This window comes from Lutjanus erythropterus, chromosome 4, assembly GCF_056507025.1.
Source record: "Lutjanus erythropterus isolate fLutEry1 chromosome 4, fLutEry1.hap2, whole genome shotgun sequence".
Classification (NCBI taxonomy): domain Eukaryota; kingdom Metazoa; phylum Chordata; class Actinopteri; order Lutjaniformes; family Lutjanidae; genus Lutjanus; species Lutjanus erythropterus.
In genome coordinates, this window is record NC_139320.1 from 26,898,884 (window position 1) to 26,920,305 (window position 21,422).

Here is a 21,422-nt window from a genome sequence, read left to right on the forward strand (position 1 = left end):
AGCACTTGGTGATAAAGTAGCCAGCCATGTTTGATGTTTGGGTATGCTTCACTGGTTAAAATAAATAAATAAATAAATAAATAAATAAATAAATAAATATTACGAAGCTGTTTAGCTTGGTGACATTAGAAAAGTAATATCAGTTGCTAGGTAACAGACATGACAGCTGATGATGAAGTGATGATGGATTGAGTGTTTAGGGTTTCCCAACCTGAGATAAGATAAGGTCAAGCAAGATATGATAGGATTCCTACAGTTGGTCAGGATTTACTTCTGTAAAACCAAAATGGGAAAATCCTTAAAATCTTAGACTCTTATATCTTATAAGACTTAAGATAGACGTTTTAATGGCCCCGGAACATTTTACCCCTCAGACTGACAGATGTCAGGCAAAGACAGAGAAAAAACTTATCCCTCTAGACAGTTTTGACATGAGTTTTGGAGATATTGTCCGTAAAGATGTCTAATATATTGGTGTGGTATTTTTGATTTCGTGGTGAACTGTCTCTCCTGCAGTCCAGGACCCTGTGATGTCACTGTTGGTCGTGGTCACAGGTGTAACAAACCACATTTCAAACACATGATATCACACCCAGCAGACGTTAAGTTATACTTTGAGTATTATTTTGTTTCCCATTTAATCTGTGATGAGTATCTTTCACATGGGTAGAAGTAACTAATTACAAATACTCAAGTAACTGTAATTAAATATTTCTTTTTATGTACTTTTCAAGCTGGTACTTTTACTTGTATTCAAGTATTCATTACACTATATAATCTACTCGGGTACTTGAGTACTGAGTACAGTTTGAATTAATATCCAAACCTTTAATCTTTATTTTTGTTGCCAATAAGGAGATCTGATCGCAAACAGGCCGATGAAAACCAGGACATGTGGACAAAAAACATGAGTAAGCATGTTAATGATTAATTATTAATCAATTAATCGCCAGTGAGAATTTAACCAATTAAAAATGTATTCATGAATATTTAAATGGATTTCTTGACTAAGGAAAGTGAAACTTAAAATAAAAAAGAAAAACAAAACAGAAAAAATAGAATATGAGAAAGAAACAGGTGTTTTGTGTTTTATAAATTATTAATGATTAAACGATTGTTAGTATTTTCAACTATTAGTTAAGGAAAACTACATTGGAGAGGTAACTTTGACTACTGAGTACCAATGTTTTTACTACTAATTGTGTAATATTTGAGTAATGTAACGGTATTTGTACTTGAGTACAGATTTCCAGTACTCTTTCTACCACTGATCTTTTAGATATGTCAAAAATAAAATTGATAAAAAAAAATAATAATAATTAAAATTAGTTTGTTTGTAGTTCATTCATAACTGACAACCACATCTGTTGGTAGAAATCAGTCTTAGAAGAGTGGAACTGATTTCTGTTTGTTTTTCTGAATTTTACTATAAAAAAAAAAAAACAGGTGTTTTCTGTAGGTGTGATAATGACAAACAAAAATGTTTTTGGTAAATCAGAAGGATCCAGCATGTAAATAAAAACCTAAAGAAATTTAACTGAAAAAAAATCTCATCATATATCAGCAACAATATGTTCACATACAATACAATAGATGGTGTGTTGGATTGTTTTATACAGTATTTCTCATATTTTTCAGTTCTGTATTTCTGTCCAGACTTTTATTTACAAATACTATACTTAAAGAAATGTCTGTAACTTTACAAATATGTAAAATGGGCACTCCAATCTGAGCAACAAAACTTTTCAACCCCTTCAGACTCCAGTAAGTCACACGGTAAAATTATCATTTTCATTTTCCGTGTATTTGACATAACAGTAGATTGTCCCTGTTTTCAGCAGTTTCAGTGAAAATGTTTCTGAAAAAGTTTTTGTAGTTCAAATATTCTGTTAAAAGTCCAAACTTTTGCATTTATCTCTCAACTGACTTTATTTTCTCTGTTCATTCAACATTTTAACACTTTACAGACACATAAAACTGTGCTGGTCATCAGTTCATCCTCACTGTAGCTCTGTATGTACATCAGTCTGGATCCATGTGTATATGTCTGTTCATTCGTGTGCGTACAAGCTGCTGCTGCTGCAGCTGAGGTCTGCATGCAGGATCACTTCCCAGAATTCATCACTTCGCACGGGTCCTTCAGGGTTTTGTGATGTGAACTTCGCTGGTGCCGCTGCCGTTGGTGGTTGTGGTGATGATGTACTGCGTGGTGGCCTGCTGATTGGTCGGCTGCTGCTCCAGATGTTCGGTGTGCGCCTGCGTTGCGTTCTGAGGAACGGCCTGTTTGGTCTCCAGCTCGGTCTGACCCTCGGAGATGACGTAGTGAGTCTGTGGGACAAAGATGAGGGTGCGTTTAGTCCCACAAATAAAAGGTTCGGTTCAAACCATCAGACAGCGTTTAATTCACAACTTCTTCTTCTTCATTTCTTATTTTCTGAAGAGCCAAAAAAAGAAAAAACTTATGTCTGATGCCGCAACTATTAAATTCTCTCTATTCCCCAAAGTCTTCTTTTTTAAATTTGGCATCCATAGCTAGTTTACAGAAAGTCAAGAAGATGAGCTACTGTCAAAATTTAGAGGAAAAGGCACTGAGGCATATATATGTCATTAAATATTAAAACTTTTTTTTTTCATTTGGTGTAGAAGCTACATATTTTTGCAGTTGGAAAGTAAGAATCACTTTACACTGTTAAAAAAAAACAAAAAAAAAAAACAATACCTGAGATGACTCTAAATTTCAAGGTAACGTACTGTCATTGATTTTTGACTTTTAAAATAAACTTTAAAAAGTTTTGCCGACCTGTAATCTTTCGTTGAGATAAATTATTTTTCTGTTATAGATAAACGTTTTAGAAAAAAAAAACACATGTTTCAAAATGAGGTGGTGCCTGAAAATTAAATGGTTTAAACTGAAAATATTAAAGTTTTAACACTTTAACTTGAATGAATTTACTCTATTAAATTTTTCAGGGTTTCTAAACCTCAAGGATTAAAGTTGGCCTAAAGTTTAAAAAAGTAAATTAACTCAACAAAAGATGAGTAGTTGGTAAAAGTTTTTCAAAACTTTAAAATTTGAGTTGGGCTCAAAACTCAAACATCTATTGCAGAACGTTACCTCGAAATTTTGAGTTGTCTCAACTTTTTCTTAAACTTACAACAATGATAAAATCATGACGAAAAACCTGCTTTTCATAGCATCAAATAACCAATTAAAACCAAACTAAACTTATCACAAACACCACTAAGAACTACCTAAAATGACAGAAACCATCTCTGAGAAAAATTTATTCGACCTGTGTCCTGTCTGTTAACATTGAGGAGGCAGAGTTTATGACCTGTGCTGCAGCCCACCACCAGGGGGCGAACCAGATGTTTTGGTTTCACCTTTGAGGAGCTATCTCACTGTCCATTTCTAATATATGTTAATGGTACAGACAGATGGTTCAGTGTTGTGTTAGCACCTAAAAATGATGAGAAACTCAGAATAATTTCTAATTGGTTTGACATACTGTAATGTATCAATATTTTAAGAAAGTTTCTCTTTACAATGACTTACAGGACCTTTTTTTAATCACACTGGTGGAAATGGGCTTCCAATAAGAACATGGGTAAAAACAAACTTCTTCCTAAACCACAGGCGGATGTTCTGGTTATCTTCATCTGTCAGAGAGAATTCACTCACCGTTTTCACCTGGTTGCTGTTGACCCCAGACACAGGTGTGCTGGCCTCAGCGATCACATACTGCGCGTGAGGTAGAGCCATCATCTGGATCTCAGACGCTGCAACAGTAAAAAGTTCACATATTAACCAGACGGTAGAGATCCACAAACGCACACAGTCTGACTGGCTGATATGGGAGCGTGTGTGTGACTCACAGTAGCCCCTGTAGTTCCAGTTCCCGGGTATGTAAGCATGCTGCACCGTCCCCTGCTGCTGCTGCTGCTGCTGCTGCTGCTGCTGCTGCTGCTGGGTGCTGCTGGTCTGCAGAGTGTGGCTCTGAGCTAACGTCACAGGGGTCAGCTGGGTGGGGCTCAGGTCCTGACTGGGCTGCTGGGAGGTGGGGCTCAGAGGCTGACCTGAGACCTGACAGAGAGTGAGGAGATGGGTGTAGTTCTCAGAAAAGTTACCGAGCTTATAATTATTCATCCCACATCGTGTGTTGTAAAGCCATTACGCCCGATAAATTATTAATGGAGGTGACTCCAGAGTGGGTGCAGTGACGACTCACCTGTGTGGACCCTTGTCCGGTGCCTGAGGGCTCAGTGACCTGGATGTGTTGGACCTGGATGGAGTGCTGGCTGTAGCCATGAGGGTCGTGCAGCTGGCTCACGTCGACTGTCGGGTGCTGGGAATGTGGAGAGGAAGCCTGTGAAGACAGAAAACAACTTCTTACTGTTTCTTAAATTCATAAACAAAACAGGCTAATCTTAGAAATAAGGGTTCCAAAATGGTTCTTCCTGAAGGGCTGTGGTTCTACTCAGAATAATTTGTTTCTGAAGAACCCTTTCTGGAAGAAAGGGTTTGTCAAGGGTTCTTTGTAAGACTAAGAGTTCCATTAAGAACCCTTTTCAACCAAAGAACTTTTGGTTTTAGAAGAAGGAGTTTTTCAAGGATTATTGAAGTCCTCGAAGAATGAGTTCTCTGTACCGTAATATAAAATGGTTCTCAGTAGAATTCCCAGTTTGGTTCAACATAAAACCCTTGCGATATAAAAAGGTTCTTGGTAGAACCACCTCGTTGAATTCTTGTTAGCACCCTTAGAAAGGTAGAAAGGTTCGGGACAGAACCTACACAGAAGGTTCTAGGTGGAACCATTACACCACAAAAGGGTTCTCTGTAGAACCTCTTACAATGGGTTCTAGGTGAAACCTAGAAACCCAACATTTTAAAGATTTTGTCAGTTTGATTAATTGATTAATTGATCGTTAATTTTACCAATGATCAAGTCAGAATTAAAGCTGACTAAAAGATGATAAAAAAAAAACAAAAAACAAATCCATGTCTTGAAGATCCTGGATCTTACCGGAGCCACCTGCACCACCTGCAGCTGGATGTGCTGCGGCTGCGACAGGCTGCCTCCTGCCTGAGAAACAGGGATGTACTGGATCCTCTGGTAGTCTCCCTGCGCTGTGCGGTAGTCTGTGGTCAGTGTTTGAGAAAGTTCTGTCATGGCCTGAGTCAGCAGATCTGTGGTCTGTGGAGAACATAAATAAATAACACAGTTTTAATATCTGGTGTATATTAGTCGATCTTTCTCTCTCCTCTCCCTACACAAAGTCCAGCTTTCTGAAACATTTACATTTATTTGCACTGTGTCGTTTTTTTTTTTTCAATCAGGGTCAGAGTCTACATGTATCAGCAGGTTAAATGATAATGTCATCGTTTAATTAAAGTTGAGGCCAATTTTGCAATAAAACTACACATCAAATGTGGAAGTACAGGCACATGCTCCTCTGAGTACATACATATATTTTCAGTTTAAAATTATGAGTAATGCAAAATGAAAAGAACTGGTTGAGTTAAGGAACATACAGCATTCAATCAATAAATATTTATGACTTTACCAAATAAAATGTAAGATTATTTAATACTTTTCAAGGGCTGAATCTAAGACTTTTTAAGGACCTGTAACCACCCTGTTTATGTTACAGTAATTTTCACGTAAGATGCAACATATGTGGACAAAAATCCACTGAACGCTGGAGCTGAACATGTATGTTTTTATCTCTTTCTTACCACGACAGCCTCCGCCGTGGTGCCGTCTGCACTGATGACTGCAGGAGCGCTGCTGATCACAGCTGTAGTCAGAGGAGTCTGGATGGTGTTGGCGAGTTGGGCGAACTCTGGATGCTTCTTCCTGATGTGCTGAACCATCTTAGTCTGAGATAAAAAAAAAAAAAACACACACAGAAAGTTATCAGCTGTGGTCCAAACACAGAGCTACACTCTCTCTCTGTTTATACAGAGTTCTACAGACAGACAGAGCTACAGGCTGACCTTGCTGCTGTACTGTTTGGCGCAGTGCGGGCAGCAGACCGGTGCCGTGGCGATGGTGCCAGTCAGCTGGGTGTGTGTGCTCAACATGGGGTCGGGTTCACCGGGGGCAGCCGGACGCAATTTACGGATGCTGGGAGGTAATTCTGCCCCGGGGTGATTCTTCAGGATGTGTGCTTTCCTCTTACTGGCACTCTTGTACACCTGCACACAGATCAGTCCATCAGATTCATTAATGTCGAACTGAAAGTTCAGCTTCAGATTCTGAGGTGAAGCTGACGTTTGCACGTTTGATTCGAGTCTTATCTAAAACTCTGTGCATACGACAGGAGGGTAAAAACAAACCTTGTCACAGTATTGGCAGAAGTAGTCCCTGTTGGGTTTGATAATTGGCAGCGTGAGCTCAGGCACATCATCGATACGCATCTCCGGATGACGTTTGGACAAATGATTCACCTGTAACCAGAAAAATAAAGCCGAGTGTGTGTGGAATTGGATATCAACAAAATAAAAAAGTATTCTGCGAGTGTTTGCTCACCAGCATCCCTCTGCGTCTGAATCCCATCATGCACACTCTGCACTTGAAGACGAAGCTCTCGAAGTCGGTGGTGGGAACCTTCAGTTTGAGGGTTTTGGAGCGGTGGATTCGGTCGGCCTTCTTCGCCTCTCTGTCGGGATTGTGCATCCGCTGCATGTGCTCCCGCAGCTTATCCTTCCTCTTCATGTCACAAAAGAAAAAGACAACTTGCATGTCTAAAGGTGCTCCAAGCTGGAGTTTCACGACCGATCACAAATTGCTGGAAGCATTATCAGCTGAAACCTCACTGATCACTGATCACAGGGTCTATTTGAAGCCGTCTGTTTATCGTGTAGCATCATTTATTTATTTATTTATTTATTTATCAGTCCCTCCAGGATTTCACAGGGTGTTTGTGGGATTGCTGCCTGATTTCACTGCATCTTTTCTAAAAACTTGTGATGAACGTTTTTTTAATAAAATTGCAGGAACAAGTGAAGATTTTTGTGTAATTCACTAAAATCAAAGACAACTTGTTCCAGGAAAAACAAAACCACACTCCCTGTACCGACTTACACCGAAGTAACCTTAAACCCGAAAAGGCTCAGGTTTACAAAAATTCTAACAAAATCTGCTTTATTTGTAGAAGATGTGCACAAGGACACAAAATCTTTCTGAACTCAAACTCAGTGAAAACAGCTCTATGTGATAAAATAAATAAAGCACACAGCACTGATAAATGTTAATAATAATTACAAACCTTCTGTTCTTTTCAGTGCACGTGAGCAAAGAAAAAAATATATAACTGCAAAATAAATAGTGAATAATAAAACAAAACACTGAGTTGCTTCATTGAGACGTACACGTCGTGCAGTATTCATGGGAAGTGGTTGAATTTGCATGAACTGTAACTTCCTGGAGGGACTGTATTATTTACTTAACATACTTCATTAACTATTCTGATTAACATTTATATTCAGTATAAAACAATTTGAAAATTATGACAGAGGTACAAGATTATTATTCAGTTTGATTTGCAGTTTAAGATTTGATAAGATTTTCTAATAAAATTTCTAAATTTGCCTGTGTAAAAATGAATAGGATATTATTATGATTTTAGTATTTAATTATAAAAAATTCTGCAGTGACAAGAAAGTCATGACAAGCACAGAACAATTAATCAAATAATTGCAATACAGCCTGTTGCAATTTTCAAACGGCAGGATGCACAATATTTGTTAGAGGTGAAAGTGTGTCGAAATATCATTTTAAATTAAATACTGTTGTGCTGCAGAGACGTCCTAGACCAGTGTTTTCAAACCCTGGTCCTCAGGTCTAACTGCCCTGCATGTTTTAGATGTTTCCCTGCTCCAACACACCTGATTCAAATGATCAGGTTGTTGTCAGGCGTCTGCAGAGGCTTGATGACGAGCTGATCATTTGATCTTTAATATGTTTTTCATAATTCAAAATAATTTGAATTAAACTGTTTTTTTTTTCAAAATCATTCAGCCTCAATCATGACAGAAGTATTTCCACAAAGGAAAATAAGAAAAAAATTGAAACCTTACACATATCTGTGTATAAACTAACACTACCAGCTGTTATCTCTCAGAGCTCCCTCTCACCTTGAACTGTTTGCCACACGTCGAGCACAGGAAGTCCTTGCGGTCAGAGTGACGTAACATGTGCAGGCGCAGTTTGTCTGGCCGGCAGAAGGCCTTTTCACAGTCTGGGCACTGGAAGATCTTCTCTGAATGGAAGCAGCGGATATGCTTCTTCACCTAAAGAAAAGGGACATTTTGTACTCTGAAAACGGAGTAAACGTGTTAATTTACTATTTTAAAACCAGGCTGCTTCTTTGCTTTGTTCTAACTGGCCAATAAACTTTCCCATATGTGGCCCTAAATGTTTTTGGCTACACTGTCTTGGGTTGGGATGAATATATAGACTGTGGCTTCGCTCTCTGAATTTGAATTACAGTGTTTGAAACAACTAAAAAGGGTTTTGACAATTCATTGCCTGTTATGTCTAACAAACGCTGTTTTGCTGTTTAGCCGGGGCAGCAGTAGCTCAGTCTTTAGGGACTTGGCTTGGGAACCAGAGGAGGGACGAGTTCAAGTCCAACATGTGGCAGACGTGTGTGTGACATTGCTCCACTGATGCTGTCTGTGCATGTGTGTGTATTTCAGGACAGTGAAATCATGTAATCTCCTCCTGAGGGATTAATAAAGTATGACTTCTTCTGGATCTATGTATAAATTCAGTGATTAACGTGAAAACATCGATCCATCATCATTATTAACATATGTTTTTATTTTGAAATTCCCATGGCTCTTCTGTCCTGGCGCCAGGCAGATAAGGTAAGCATCCAAGAAAAAAGATGAGGATATTTACTCCCCTCTTAGGAATAAATCAGCAGATTTTGGAGAACAGATGGGTCCACAGACAAAGGACATGTCCTGTGCAAACAATGGTGCTGCAAGATCAAATACTGAGTAAACACGATAAATCTGGCCAGGCATCTGACTCGGCAGTCCGCTAACTTGTTACCCTCACTACTGCAATATTAGCTGCTCTGTTTCATCAGTGTTAGGCTGAAAACACGTCCACACAGGCTGAAATGTAACCATGATTTTCTTTTGGGAGATGCAAGTAAGGAGTAAGATAAAGTTCCCTAGCCACAAGGCTAATTCATGCCAAATGCCACAGGATTAAGTATAATGGTGCAAAGTGAAAAACACTGTTTTGCACAGACCTGCAAACTACTAGGAGGTGAAAAAGACGACATGTTCGTCCCCAGCAGGGGGGTCAAGGTCCCTGATGTGAATCCAAATCGTAGTCGATCAGTCAAATATCAAAACAACTCGTCTTCACTGTGAATCACTACAGACTAATCTGTGTTCGGCCATGTTAAATAAACAGAACCGAAGGTATTTATAAAAGGAAAAACTCCTGCAATCCATGCAAGAAAGCAGTCACGTCGTTACTGCTGTCAACCAGTATGTTCAGCTCAGACAAGTCTGCTGAAGATTTAGTCCAATCAGATTGCAGCTCGTTAATAAACAGCCTCTCAGAGTCAATATTTTTAGACATAACAGACATACACATAACAGGATATATCTCCTGTGACTAGTCGACTTCAGTAATGCTTCAGTTTCAAGGTCCCATAATTTCATGTTAAATAGGTGGTAATAACCAAGTAATATATTTAAAATTTCTAAGAAATTACCCACAAATTACCTCCAAATTTACTGGTTAATTATGTGATAATTTAACGACTATCATTTTCATATAGATGGTGGTAATTACAAAGTAACATATTTGAAATTGGTGCTGCTAAATGCAGCAGTCATGAATGTCCCAAAGACTTTGTGATATCATCATCTAAAGAATCAATATAATACTGAAACTTGTAATTTACTCCCTTAGTAAGACACATTCATCACCAACCTGGATGAAGTCAGTAAACGTCTTCTTGCAGGAGGGACAGGTGAAGCAGCCGTCCACAGCGTGCACCCCCACGTGGTCTTTGAGCAGGTCCAGCCTTTCAAAGGTTTCCGGGCACAAGAGACAAGAGTAGGAGCGGTTGTCCGTGTGCACCAGCAGATGGTCCTCCAGGGCCGAGTCGCTCATGAAGCTCTTGCTGCAGATGTGGCAAGAGAAGGTGTAGGCGTCCCGGCCGTGGACCCGCAGGTGCTGATCCAGCTTGTCTTTGTCCCTGAACGCCTTCCCACAGTGGGTGCATTTAAAAGGACGGAAACTCTTCCTGATGAAAAGGTGCTGCAGCGCCGCATTCTGACACGGAGAACAGAAACAGAGGAACTACTAACAGGAGATTACAACAGATGATAGACGCAATGGAGTGTGTAGGAGGGGACCAATCCTAAAATGTCACAAGAACAACACTGTGGAAAAATGACAAAAGGAATCTTTGAAGCTCGTGTTTTTCTGCCGTCAAACCTACCTGCACATCCATCTGTGAGGGACGAATGCATTGAGGGAGAGAGACACACTGTTGTGAAGAAAATCGTGGCTCGCTGACAACAAATAAACTGTCTGAAGTGAGAACAGAGCGTCTCCAGTCTTACCCGTATCCTCTTGGCACGCCGCATGTCCTGAGATGTGAGGTGGGCGTCTGATTGGCTGCTCTGCGCCGGGTCCTCCTTCAGCGGACCGGGCAGCTCTGTGCTGGAGGGCGGCGTGACGGACTCCGAGACCGGTTCCCCTGCGGGAGGAATCAGCTGGCCCTCCGCCTCAGTCACAGCCTCCACCTCCGGCTCCATCTCCACCACCTTCAGCCCGTTCTGAGCTCCCTCCGCCTGCTCCTCCAGCGGCTTCTCCGTCAACTCCAGCATCTCCTGATTAAAAAGGTCATCGGAAATTGGTGATTAAAAATGAATGTTGTTAAAGGCTCAAGTAATTCAGTGACATATTTCAAAATCATGTTTAATTTCTAATCTTGTGTTGCTAATTTTATTTATTATAATTTAATATTTTTGACAAACCTCATGAATGTTTCCGGTTAATATTTTCTTCTGCATTATTACTTTATTCCTAGATAACTGTAGAAATTAATTTTCCATTTACTGCTTTATAGTGAATCTAATTTTGTTTGCTCCAGGACTGAAACTAACAGTTATTTCATCACAGATTTTTCAGCAAATTAACTTTTCAGTTAATCATTTGGTCTATAATAAGGCTGCCACAAGTGAGGCCCTGCGGGCCAAAGGCAATAACAAAGATAATAATACCCAAAAAAAAAAAAAAAAAAGATTATAGGGGCACTGAGTCCTCGACAACGGCCGTGGTTTAATTCCTGACTTTGGCCCTTTGCTGTGTGTCTTCCCCTGACTCTCTCCCCAATTCCCTGTCTATCTGGAGTCATCCTGTCAAATAAAGGCTATAAGATAAGATCCTTCCATTGGATAATTACTGCAGTGATTAATATGTTTCAGCTAATAACAAGTTATTTAACCCTAACTGATGCAGTGAGCAGCTTCTCATTTCTTAAACATCCATGTCAGAAGACATCGTGTGGTCGTGGAAAAGATGTTACTCTGTTTCAGAAGTTTTCTTTGCATCAAGCAAAGACAATGAAATTACTAAAACTGGGTTAAGAACTGTTCAACACATTATTAAAACCTGGAAGGAAGTGGTGAACCAACATCAGAGATCACTTACACGTTTGGTGAAATTAAATCGTAAAAGAATCAACAGCAGAACTCACGGCTGTGTTTAATAGTGAAAGTAAGAGCATTTCTGCCACCAATTGGTTTTATTTGTTTTATCTGCTTATTTTTCTAACAGATTTTTATGACTTGTTGTGAAGTTGTTGCATTGTGTAAAGCACTTTAGAAGTGCATTTAGAAAAGTTCTCTATAAAAAAGATAAAGGTTATCATTCATGTGTCCCCTTACTGTTGTCTTGTCCCCACCGGCGTCTGCTGATGGATCCAAACGTATAAATTTAGGAGGACGTCCCGGTCTTCTTCCCGTCCCAAATCTCCTCCTGCCTCGTCCTCGACCCCGTCCTCTGGATCTGACAGAGAACAGGAACAGTGAACGGGTCATTGTGGGCTCTAACGAGGCAGAAACTAAAGAGAAAATATTTTAAAAATTAGGTTTTACCTGCTGACAGAGTTTAGCTTGTCGTCGTGCATGTTGAGATGCTGCTGCAGCTGTTCAGAGCTCACGAAGCGCCGGTTACACTCATAGCAAGGCCAGTTCTTCTCTTGTTCCCGCAGCACTGAAGGAACAACAGACAGTGAGGAGCAGGAACAACCACGACTCCTAAACCTAACTACTGTTTTAACAGTTTGTACCTGGACATATGCTTTATGTACAGAGACTCACCTTTCCTCTCCTCTTCTGTAACATCATGGATCTTCTGATTGACAAACTCTGCATATGATGCTGCATACCAAACCTGCAGAGGGAAATATTAAAAACAAAAATACTACTGCTTATTCAGATCCTGAGAACAATTTCTGGCTCTTAAACTATAAGATGTTCAACTGAAGTGAACTGAATTTCCTCATGAGCTTTTTGGTGCTGGACTGGTAGCAAACCAGAGTGAGAAACACAGTGGAAAAGCACACAACACCACATATGAAACGACACTGCAGCACCGACCTTGAGCTCTTGTTTGGGCTGGATGTTCTTGATGGTCGTGTAAAAGATCTCGGAGCCGTACTGATAGGCCACCAGGTTCTGCTCCAGGTGGTTCTGAGCAGGTCTCACAAACATCATCCAGTTACAGCTGTCCTCATCAGAGAGGTCCAACCACATGTCGTCAGACTTCTCTCCGTCTTTCTCTGCGTCCAGCATGCACAGCTGAGACAACAAACAGACAGAAAACAAGTTAGAGAGCAGATTCAATCAGTGAAACCTTACCCGCACGAACTTTACTAAAAAACATTCACAAAAATATATTTTTGCTCCTTTGTTAGGACAATATAATTACTAATTTTGCCATCTTTGCTGTCTGGCTTTTTGTAATGTTTATTACAAACAACACTGAAATGAAAAGAGCAACAAAAACAGTTTGATATTGAAGTTTCTAGCTGTCACTGCCTGTTCAAGACGAGTCCCTTCACAATAACAGAATTTCATATCAAACAACAGAAATTTTCAGGTCAGACAAGTGCAGCTCTACACCAAAATAAAAACTGACGCTCTATTGGGAAATGAGTCACGCAGAATTCTGATTTACCTTCAGATGAATGTAATGTTCCTGCAGTTCACTCTGAGGAACCAGCGGTCCCTCCACAGGACCAAACTGAGTGCGCTTCGGGATGCGTCTCTTGGAGAAGACGCCGCCCAGGAAGCGGTCGATGTAGAGGGCCAGAGGCAGACTGGCCCGGGCCTTGGACATCACCGGCCGGTTGGGGATGGGGTGCAGAGGGCCGTGCTTCAGACACACAGAGGGGTTGGCACTGTTACACTCCTCACACCCTGAGAGGTCACAAAAAATTAGAAAATATTAGTTAATGTGGTCTAATTGTTAACCTGCTACAGAGACATGTTAAAGCACAAAAGGTAAAGACAATCCAATACAAGAGCTCTGCAACAAAAACTACCGATATGATGCTTTTCATCTTAAATTATTGCTGAGAACGTGTCACAGAACTGCTGGCTTCGCAGGATGGTGTTACGACTGTTACGTCACTCACAGAGGTTATGAGGGTTGAACGACTGAGGCTCTCGAGGTTCCCAGTCGTCCATCTCAGAGTCCTCGTCCTCGTCTTCGTCAGAATCTTCTGTGGAGTCTGTGGCCCCGAGGGGACTGGTGGGGGGGCCCGCCATGTCGGCCATGGAGGGGAGCGAGTTGGACACGGACAGCTGCTCCTGTGTGTCATTTCACAAAGTTAATAGTCACTCAACTGTTCTCTTTATCCTTATTTAAGTTCAAGTTCTCATCTTCAGGCCTGTTCACATGTAACAACACAACAAAAATGAGGATAAAGGAAAAATAAATGTAGCCATGGATAGTTAGTTTTGTTATTCTACTTCTTACATTTTATTCTATATTCTATCCTACTGTACTCTGAATATACGTATAGTGATTAATAAATTTGTTTTTGACGGACTGATACTGAGATCAAAATCTCAAAATGTTTACCCGTGATGTTTCTGAAGATTTTCCCTGTTCAATCATTTTTTGGGGGGTAGTTTTTCCTCACCAAAATTGAGGGTCTAGGGACAGAAGGTGTCGTACACTGTACAGATTTATAAGTCTTCTGAGGCAAAATGTGATTTGAGGCTTTGGGCTATATAAATGACATATGACTTGACATTAAGATTATGTTTGTATACTATATCGTGTGCCATTACACTGTGTCAGCACTGCAAATATCTCTGAGTAAATCACGTTCGATTTAGACCACTTGCCTGCTGAAATACCAAAATATGTTTGCAATCACTGTGTGAATACATCATAAAATAATCCTGTTCACTGATGTTTCCAAACTATAGATGAATGGTGTTTCTTTGTTGGTAAAGGTAAACAGTAACATGTGTGCTGACCTGTGAAACTGGCTCCAGGATAGCCTGAGGAGCCTCTGCGACGTTACTGAGAACATGCAGGTTGGCAGCGTTCATGTTCTGTCCACTGGGCAGCAAAACCGTGACCTGCGAATGAGATTACATCACTGTAATGTTCAGTAAAAACCAGGTGGTACACAGCTAGGAAATGAGATGACTGTAGCTGGTAAACGTACCTGCTGGGTTGTACCATCCTGCTGAATGTAAGCCACCTGTGGCTGATCAGCGAATACAGTCTGAAAAGTTAAACACAGCTCTGTCAGCAAATCAATTTTGCATATTATTTCATACACGTTTACTTTACACCAAAAAAATAGGTGAACCTATATTGTTTACCACTGATTTTTGGAAAAATTTCCATTTAGGTGGAGTTCTAGTCATAAGTGAGTGTCATCTGAATGCTTTAAATTCCAGCCAGAATGTATCTGCTCTTAATGAGATCCCCTCTTACCTGACTGCCGTCTGCAGGGTGTATGTAGACCAGTGTGTGCTCTGCAGACTCTACAGAGGTATAGGAGTTCCCATCTGCTGTATAAACAACCTGCTGCTGTCCCCGCTCCGTCTGATCTCCACTGTACACGATCTGGGCCACTGTGCCGCCTTCGAAATGCACCTGCAACACACGTACGCGAGAGACAAAGGCATTAAACCACCTGCAGCATTATAACAGTCTCTGATTGTGACCCAATCTTCCCAAAGTCCTCTATTAACTTTTAAAAAACACAAAGTAGGTCTGAAAGTTGAACAAATGATGATGAGTTTTTGTCCTCAAGTCCTTCTGGAGGGCAAAGAACCACCACTTGAAAAACCTTACTGTATTTCATTAGCAAAAACCATAAAAGTGAATAAATTTGGGGATTTAGCAGCAACGAGGGTCAGTGGACAGAAGACAGCTGCCGTCAGGTGTGTTTGTTTGAAAGACAAATGGTGAGATGCTTACAGGATTGTTTGAAGTGGGTTGTATGAGGTACTTATTGATAGTCAGTGTATTAGATGGCAGTGAGCCCGCCCCCAATTTTGAGAAGCAGCAGGAGTACAGGTGAAGGAAGCTAAGCAACATACTTCTGTGGACAGTCAGTAGAGAGACATATTTTCGACCCATACAAAATATTGATGTCAACACTTTACCTTGCTTTCAGATAGACTTTTCTGACACGAAACCACCATTAGATAAGCCAAATATCACTCTCTCCAAACCCACCGAACTCCACTGGCGAAATCAGTAATTTTACCTCAAGGAAGATGGAAGTTGCTGGTCTACTGCTTCTTCAGTTGGTTAGTTTGTTTGTGTTATTGGGTGACTTCGGTGTTATAACAGGTCAGTTCAGATTCAGAGAGGTCACACAAAACCACAAACAAGCTAACAGGTCGAGGCAACGGTAGGCCTGCAACCCAATGTAAAATTACTGTCTTTGCAAAAGGAGTTTGGTTGAGCAAGACAGAGCGATATTTGGCTCATGTAACAGCGGTTTCCCCTTGAAAAAGGAAGGTAAAGGTAAAGTGGTGAAAATATTATAAATATAGTGTACGCTCAAACAGATATGATTTTTTTTGGGAGTACCATTTTCAGAGGCTAAAATCCATTTTGTTTCTGACCTTGTCCACTGCAGTACATTATTTAGCTTCCATGCTGTTGCTTCTCCAAACCAGAGGTGTGTCGACCAAAGACACATAATACATAAGACACTGCATTGATCGCTTCAGCCTGTTGTTGTGATACGCCAACATTGCTGCCATATTGATCCACTCAAGACAACTGCCATCTGCACTGAGTTCCTCATACAAACCCACTTCAAATACTGCAAATTATCCCTTTAATTTGTCTTTGATGTATCAGAAATAGTGTATCTTATTCAACATCCTATTCAGCAGGTTCAGGTGCAGTCGAGACAGGATGTCAGACCTGCGTGCCGTTGCCTGAATCATTGCTCGCAGTCTGACTCCACACAGCAGCAGAAGGTTCCTGTTTGGTCTCCATGGCAGCACAGTGCCAGGCCTGTCGCCAACCACGTCACCTACACTTCACTCAGGGACGCCTGCAAAGCACACAGACAAGAGGAATGGGGGTGATTTTAACAACAATAATAATAATGCAACATGATGATCACAGGATGTACAAAAGTAAAATGTGGGTGGATTGTTTGGGGATTTTGAGACAGTGAGGTCACAGAGGCTTTTATGTATCATCTATCACTTTATCCTTTAGACGTGTGTGTATGGTCTGTAGTAATCTCATGAGTAGAGCATTTACAGCTTCATTAAAGCCATTTTATGTACTGCAGCTGTGATGATTCACTCATTCATCTGACATGTCAGGCTTTTATGTGTAACATATGAGTGCATCGGTTCAGACAGCCTGTATCAGTAAAAATCTGAACGTGAATCAGAAGAAAATCGATGCAGCACTAGTATCGATACATCTCATTAGGACATGCATATGTTTCATTTTTTGCATCATTGAAATGCTGCTGTAACTTTCCTCCGTTTTCTTTCTCCCCCAGCATCTGCCTGAACTGCTCTCAGTGGACACCTGCTGCCTCGCTCACACAAAACAAGCGCTCCCCTCTCCCTCTGCTGTCTCTCCAGTGTGTAATAAGTTTGGGTTTTAGCAGAAAGATGAGAAACACTGCTGCAAATCATTTATGCAAAATGTATCGGACAGCAGTGTGCAGAGCCACGAGTCTCCCGACCCACAAAGAAGTCATGTCACTGGGAGAGCAGGAAACACATACCATCAATGTCCCTCCACACCGCACTTCCTCTACACGGTCACATTCAATCAAAACCACAACTAATCACAACTGCAATAAAATCGCAATGTGAACAAGAGCAATATCCAAATCTCAGACTCTAATTGCAATTTTTTGAAAAAGGAAAAATGTGTGAGAAAACAGCATTATAGTGTGGTACTGTAGTGCTGCATAGATGACCTGGCCTCAAAATCCTGTTCTCCAAATGAAAGAAAACATGTTTGGTACAGACCTCAATAAATACCACATCATCATTACTGTTTTTTGTTCAGTGAACATGTAAATTGTTACGCAAAACTGATAACGACCACTCATCACATTGCATATTGAAATTTCAGTCAAAATAATGGTAATATGATTTTCTTTAGCAAATCATGCAGCCCTACTTCAAGTGAAACAGAACTACATATCATCTCACTGTAAAAACGCATTTTAAACAATTTTAAAGTATTGTTCACAGATTCTCATTTAGGCTACAGTATGTCATTTACAAATGAGATCCCTAATAAGATGTTAACACCACTGTAATGTCCCCTGTCTCTCTTGTTACTGTATAACATAGCACTATCAGGATTTCTTCATGTAACTGAGAGTACTCTACAAATTTTGCAACAATAGAATCAAAATGTAAAGACTGCATTGCCTCCTATTGCATCGTATCGTGTTGTATCGTGACAGGGCTGAACAAGTATCAAGACACGGATCAAATCGTCTCAGTAAGTGAGATGCACACGATTGTTGTGTACTAAACAGGCCTGCGAAGGGTAAATCTGTTTGGCTGCAGCACTGAGGCTCTGCAGCAGCCATTTCTGAGCAAACTGGCCCCGATTTCACCCTCACAACACACATTTTGAGTCTCCAGACAGCCTGAGTTTGGCTCTGCTGACAGGACAGGACATGCACACCAAAATAAACCAGCATGTCACTCTGTGCTCAGAGCGGTCACACAGGACTCTCAGCGGGGGTACAACAGAAAACGCGGTCAACGTTTGTTCGCTAGGCCGCCAGGGAAACCGCGTCTAAATACAACCGCATATGAGCACATAAACCACCGTGAAAGATCACGACTGTATGAACTCGTTCAGAAATGTAGTTGGTATAATCAATAATAAATTTAATTCCCCCCTATTTTAACCCCGCAGGTTCTCGGTCCCAACTGGACCATACCACAAAAACCAGCGCTATAGAAACCCGGGCATTTACTGCACCGCAACATTAGCATTACGGCCATATAGTCCGCATGTGAGGCCGACCTTGAAGCTAAACATAACTTGTCGTGCTTCAGGACATGGGCCACATTCTGCCATTTTTAACAAAGGTGGTTTTGAAGTGATAAAAGCCCGAATTATTTGGGTAGACCCACCCGTCCCCCCGTTCTAGTTGAGCCCAGCCCTTCAAGTCTACTGTGAACAAGGAAGAACGGGCTCCATTTTGGGTGGGACTAACAACAACAACCACGTCCGAAGAGACCGAAAGAAAAAATCTATTTTTTCTACCGGTACAAATGCGCTAAAACAACCCGCACATTTAATCTATATTAACAGAAAGACTACCGAGCAATCGAGCGACAGGACTGACCGCGAAGCAATTCCTAGTTTTCTTACATTTTGTGGAAAGCGTAGAAGTTGTTCTTACCTCAGAATGGTAGCTGCAGAGATGGCTGCATTGCATATATTAACATAATCTGCCTGGCAACACGGAGGAACGTGGCTTCTAGTTGGTTGATTTTACGAGGGAGCGAAAGAAACTTCATATTTTTAAAATACATCATTTTCAAGAAATCTTTTACATTTATATACACGTCTTAATGAAATAATGCAATTTTAAAACAGTTAAGAATAATAGCGCTAGCGTTTATAATCGAGGTTAAAATATGTTACATCAAGATTAGTACAGCCAATCAGAAAAATTAAACACAGTTGATCTACTGTTGCACTTTTCGACATTACTTGTCGGCAGCGTTGCGGAGTTAGACTTAACGTTATCTATGGTGTAAAACAAAACAAAAACACGAAGATGAGATAAACGTTTGAACAAAACTTTAAATCTTAAAGCGCACGTATTTATTACCTCCAGTGGTCATAAAGATCAACTACAGCATTAAATTCATTAAAGTAACATCAATGCAGACATAAGAGTTCCGGTCACTTCCGGTGAATGTTTTCAAAATATAGTGGCAAACTAACAAACTCAGAAGGTGCATTGGTCACAGTTTTGTACACTTACAGCTCCACATTCTTTAGTGAGACTAACACAGATGTCAATACACCTTATTTATATTTTCAAAGATATTTGATATAGACTTTTAATGGTGTGCATTATATTTGTTATTGAACGATATAAAGCCCTGCCATGTAATGCAATACTACTACTACTACTAATAATAATAATAATAATAATAATAATAATGATAATAGTAATAGTAATACTGTATATAGCACAATTCATTAATAAAATCCAACAAAGTGCTGAACATAAAAGCAGAAACTCAAAACATTTGTGATATGTTAATAATAATAATAAGGATGATACTGAAAACAGGTTTAGTAAAACAAGACTAATAAAAATAACAGCAAAAATTGAGTCACAACGGCAGTTTGAGACAAGATAAACTTAACAACCGTGTTTCCAACCATTTAACAGCTGTGTAATATATCAAAAGAGTCATAGACTCTAAGCATAAACAGACAATAATCAAAAACGAGACATGTTCAAGTAGATTTAGTCATTAATTCATCTGCTTATCAGTAGTAGTATTATTTATGTGTCTTTGGCGCCCCCCAGTGTTCACACAAGCAACTGCAATAAACCCATTCAATTAGCATCAGTGCAGACATGATATCATACTGCTTTTTGCAATGAGTACTTTCAGTATATGTTGGCTGATGTTGTTTATTGGGTAGCGATGATGTGAAGATGATGAAGAAACGTCCGCTGACACCGACTTGATTATATAAAAAGAAGTTTATTTCAAATAAGTACAGCATTCATCAGGCACCATGGTTTGCCTGTGAGAGGATTCGAAGCCAATATGAATCTCTCTGCCCACAGGTCATGTAACTTGACTTATATAGATTTGGGTGTCCATTGTTCCACAAAAATAACCCCACACATATGGCATTCTCTAAGAGGACACCCCACATAAGTTATGACATAAGGGAAGACCTCACTTTCTCAAAACGTATAGAGGGCCTCACCTCCTATTAAACAGGAAGAGGGCCTCTCAAAACCGCAAGGTACCAACTTCTTGACAATCCCTTGTGATAATTTATGTACAGTACAATTATCCTAAACATGTACATATCTTTGTTTCTTCACACTCTGCTCAGCTAGGGTTAAAACGGTCTGATCACTGATTTTTTTTTTCATGTTTGTATCATTATCTCATCTCATCTCATCTCAACTCCTGAGTTCTTTATTCAAGTCACCTGTTTATGATGTGAAAACCAGAGTGAAAACATGATGAACTCACCTGTAAGTTCATCTTGGCTTTTCTCAAGACGTCCTTCGTTCTCAACACTGAAAACAGACACAGAACATCAGGGAGTCATCATTGGTTCATTCATCAGTTAAAGGTGCAATACGTAAAACAATCACAGCGTATTATCAGTGTTTAAATGGACTGTAACAAATAGGGCTGCAACAATTATATTCATTATCAGTTAATCTGTCAAGGAGTTTCTTGATTATTCAGTAGTTGTTTGGTCTACAACATGTCACAAAATAGTGAAAAATATCAATCAGTTTTGTCCCAAAGCCCATGATGCCCTCCTCAAAGGTCTTTTACTGCTCACAAGTCAAAGATATTCAGTTTACTGTCATTAAGGAGTGAAGACACCAAAAAATATTCATGTTTGAGAAGCTGGAATCAGAGAAATTTGCCTTTTTTTATACTCAAACTGATTAATCAATTATCAAAATATCCATCCATTTTCTTCCACTTATCCAGGGCCGGGTCGCAGGGGCAGCAGTCCGAGCAGGGATGCCCAGACTTCCCTCTCCCCGGACTCTTCCTCCAGGTCTTCCGGGAGGATCCCAAGGCGTTCTCAGGCCAGCCGGGTGACATAGTCACTCCAGCGTGTCCTGGGTCTTCCCCGGGGCCTCCTCCCAGTGGG

The 21,422-nt window shown here is 40.3% G+C and overlaps 1 protein-coding gene across 1 annotated transcript; it reads right to left on the reverse strand.

Moving 5' to 3' along the window:
* Nucleotides 1-1,514: 1,514 nt before the first annotated feature.
* Nucleotides 1,515-19,273, reverse strand: prdm10 (PR domain containing 10). Its single transcript, XM_084717438.1, has 23 exons — nucleotides 18,943-19,273; nucleotides 16,461-16,593; nucleotides 15,009-15,170; nucleotides 14,734-14,793; nucleotides 14,540-14,644; nucleotides 13,687-13,861; nucleotides 13,227-13,468; nucleotides 12,647-12,847; nucleotides 12,368-12,440; nucleotides 12,143-12,260; nucleotides 11,933-12,053; nucleotides 10,604-10,873; nucleotides 9,966-10,310; nucleotides 8,141-8,296; nucleotides 6,534-6,713; nucleotides 6,341-6,451; nucleotides 5,999-6,199; nucleotides 5,738-5,881; nucleotides 5,025-5,195; nucleotides 4,230-4,367; nucleotides 3,877-4,084; nucleotides 3,683-3,780; nucleotides 1,515-2,328 (listed from the first exon to the last, which is right to left on the reverse strand). The coding sequence occupies exons 2-23, from the start codon at nucleotides 16,533-16,535 to the stop codon at nucleotides 2,140-2,142; spliced, it is 3,543 nt and encodes a 1,180-aa protein (XP_084573564.1). The 5' UTR covers nucleotides 16,536-16,593; nucleotides 18,943-19,273; the 3' UTR covers nucleotides 1,515-2,139.
* Nucleotides 19,274-21,422: the final 2,149 nt, after the last annotated feature.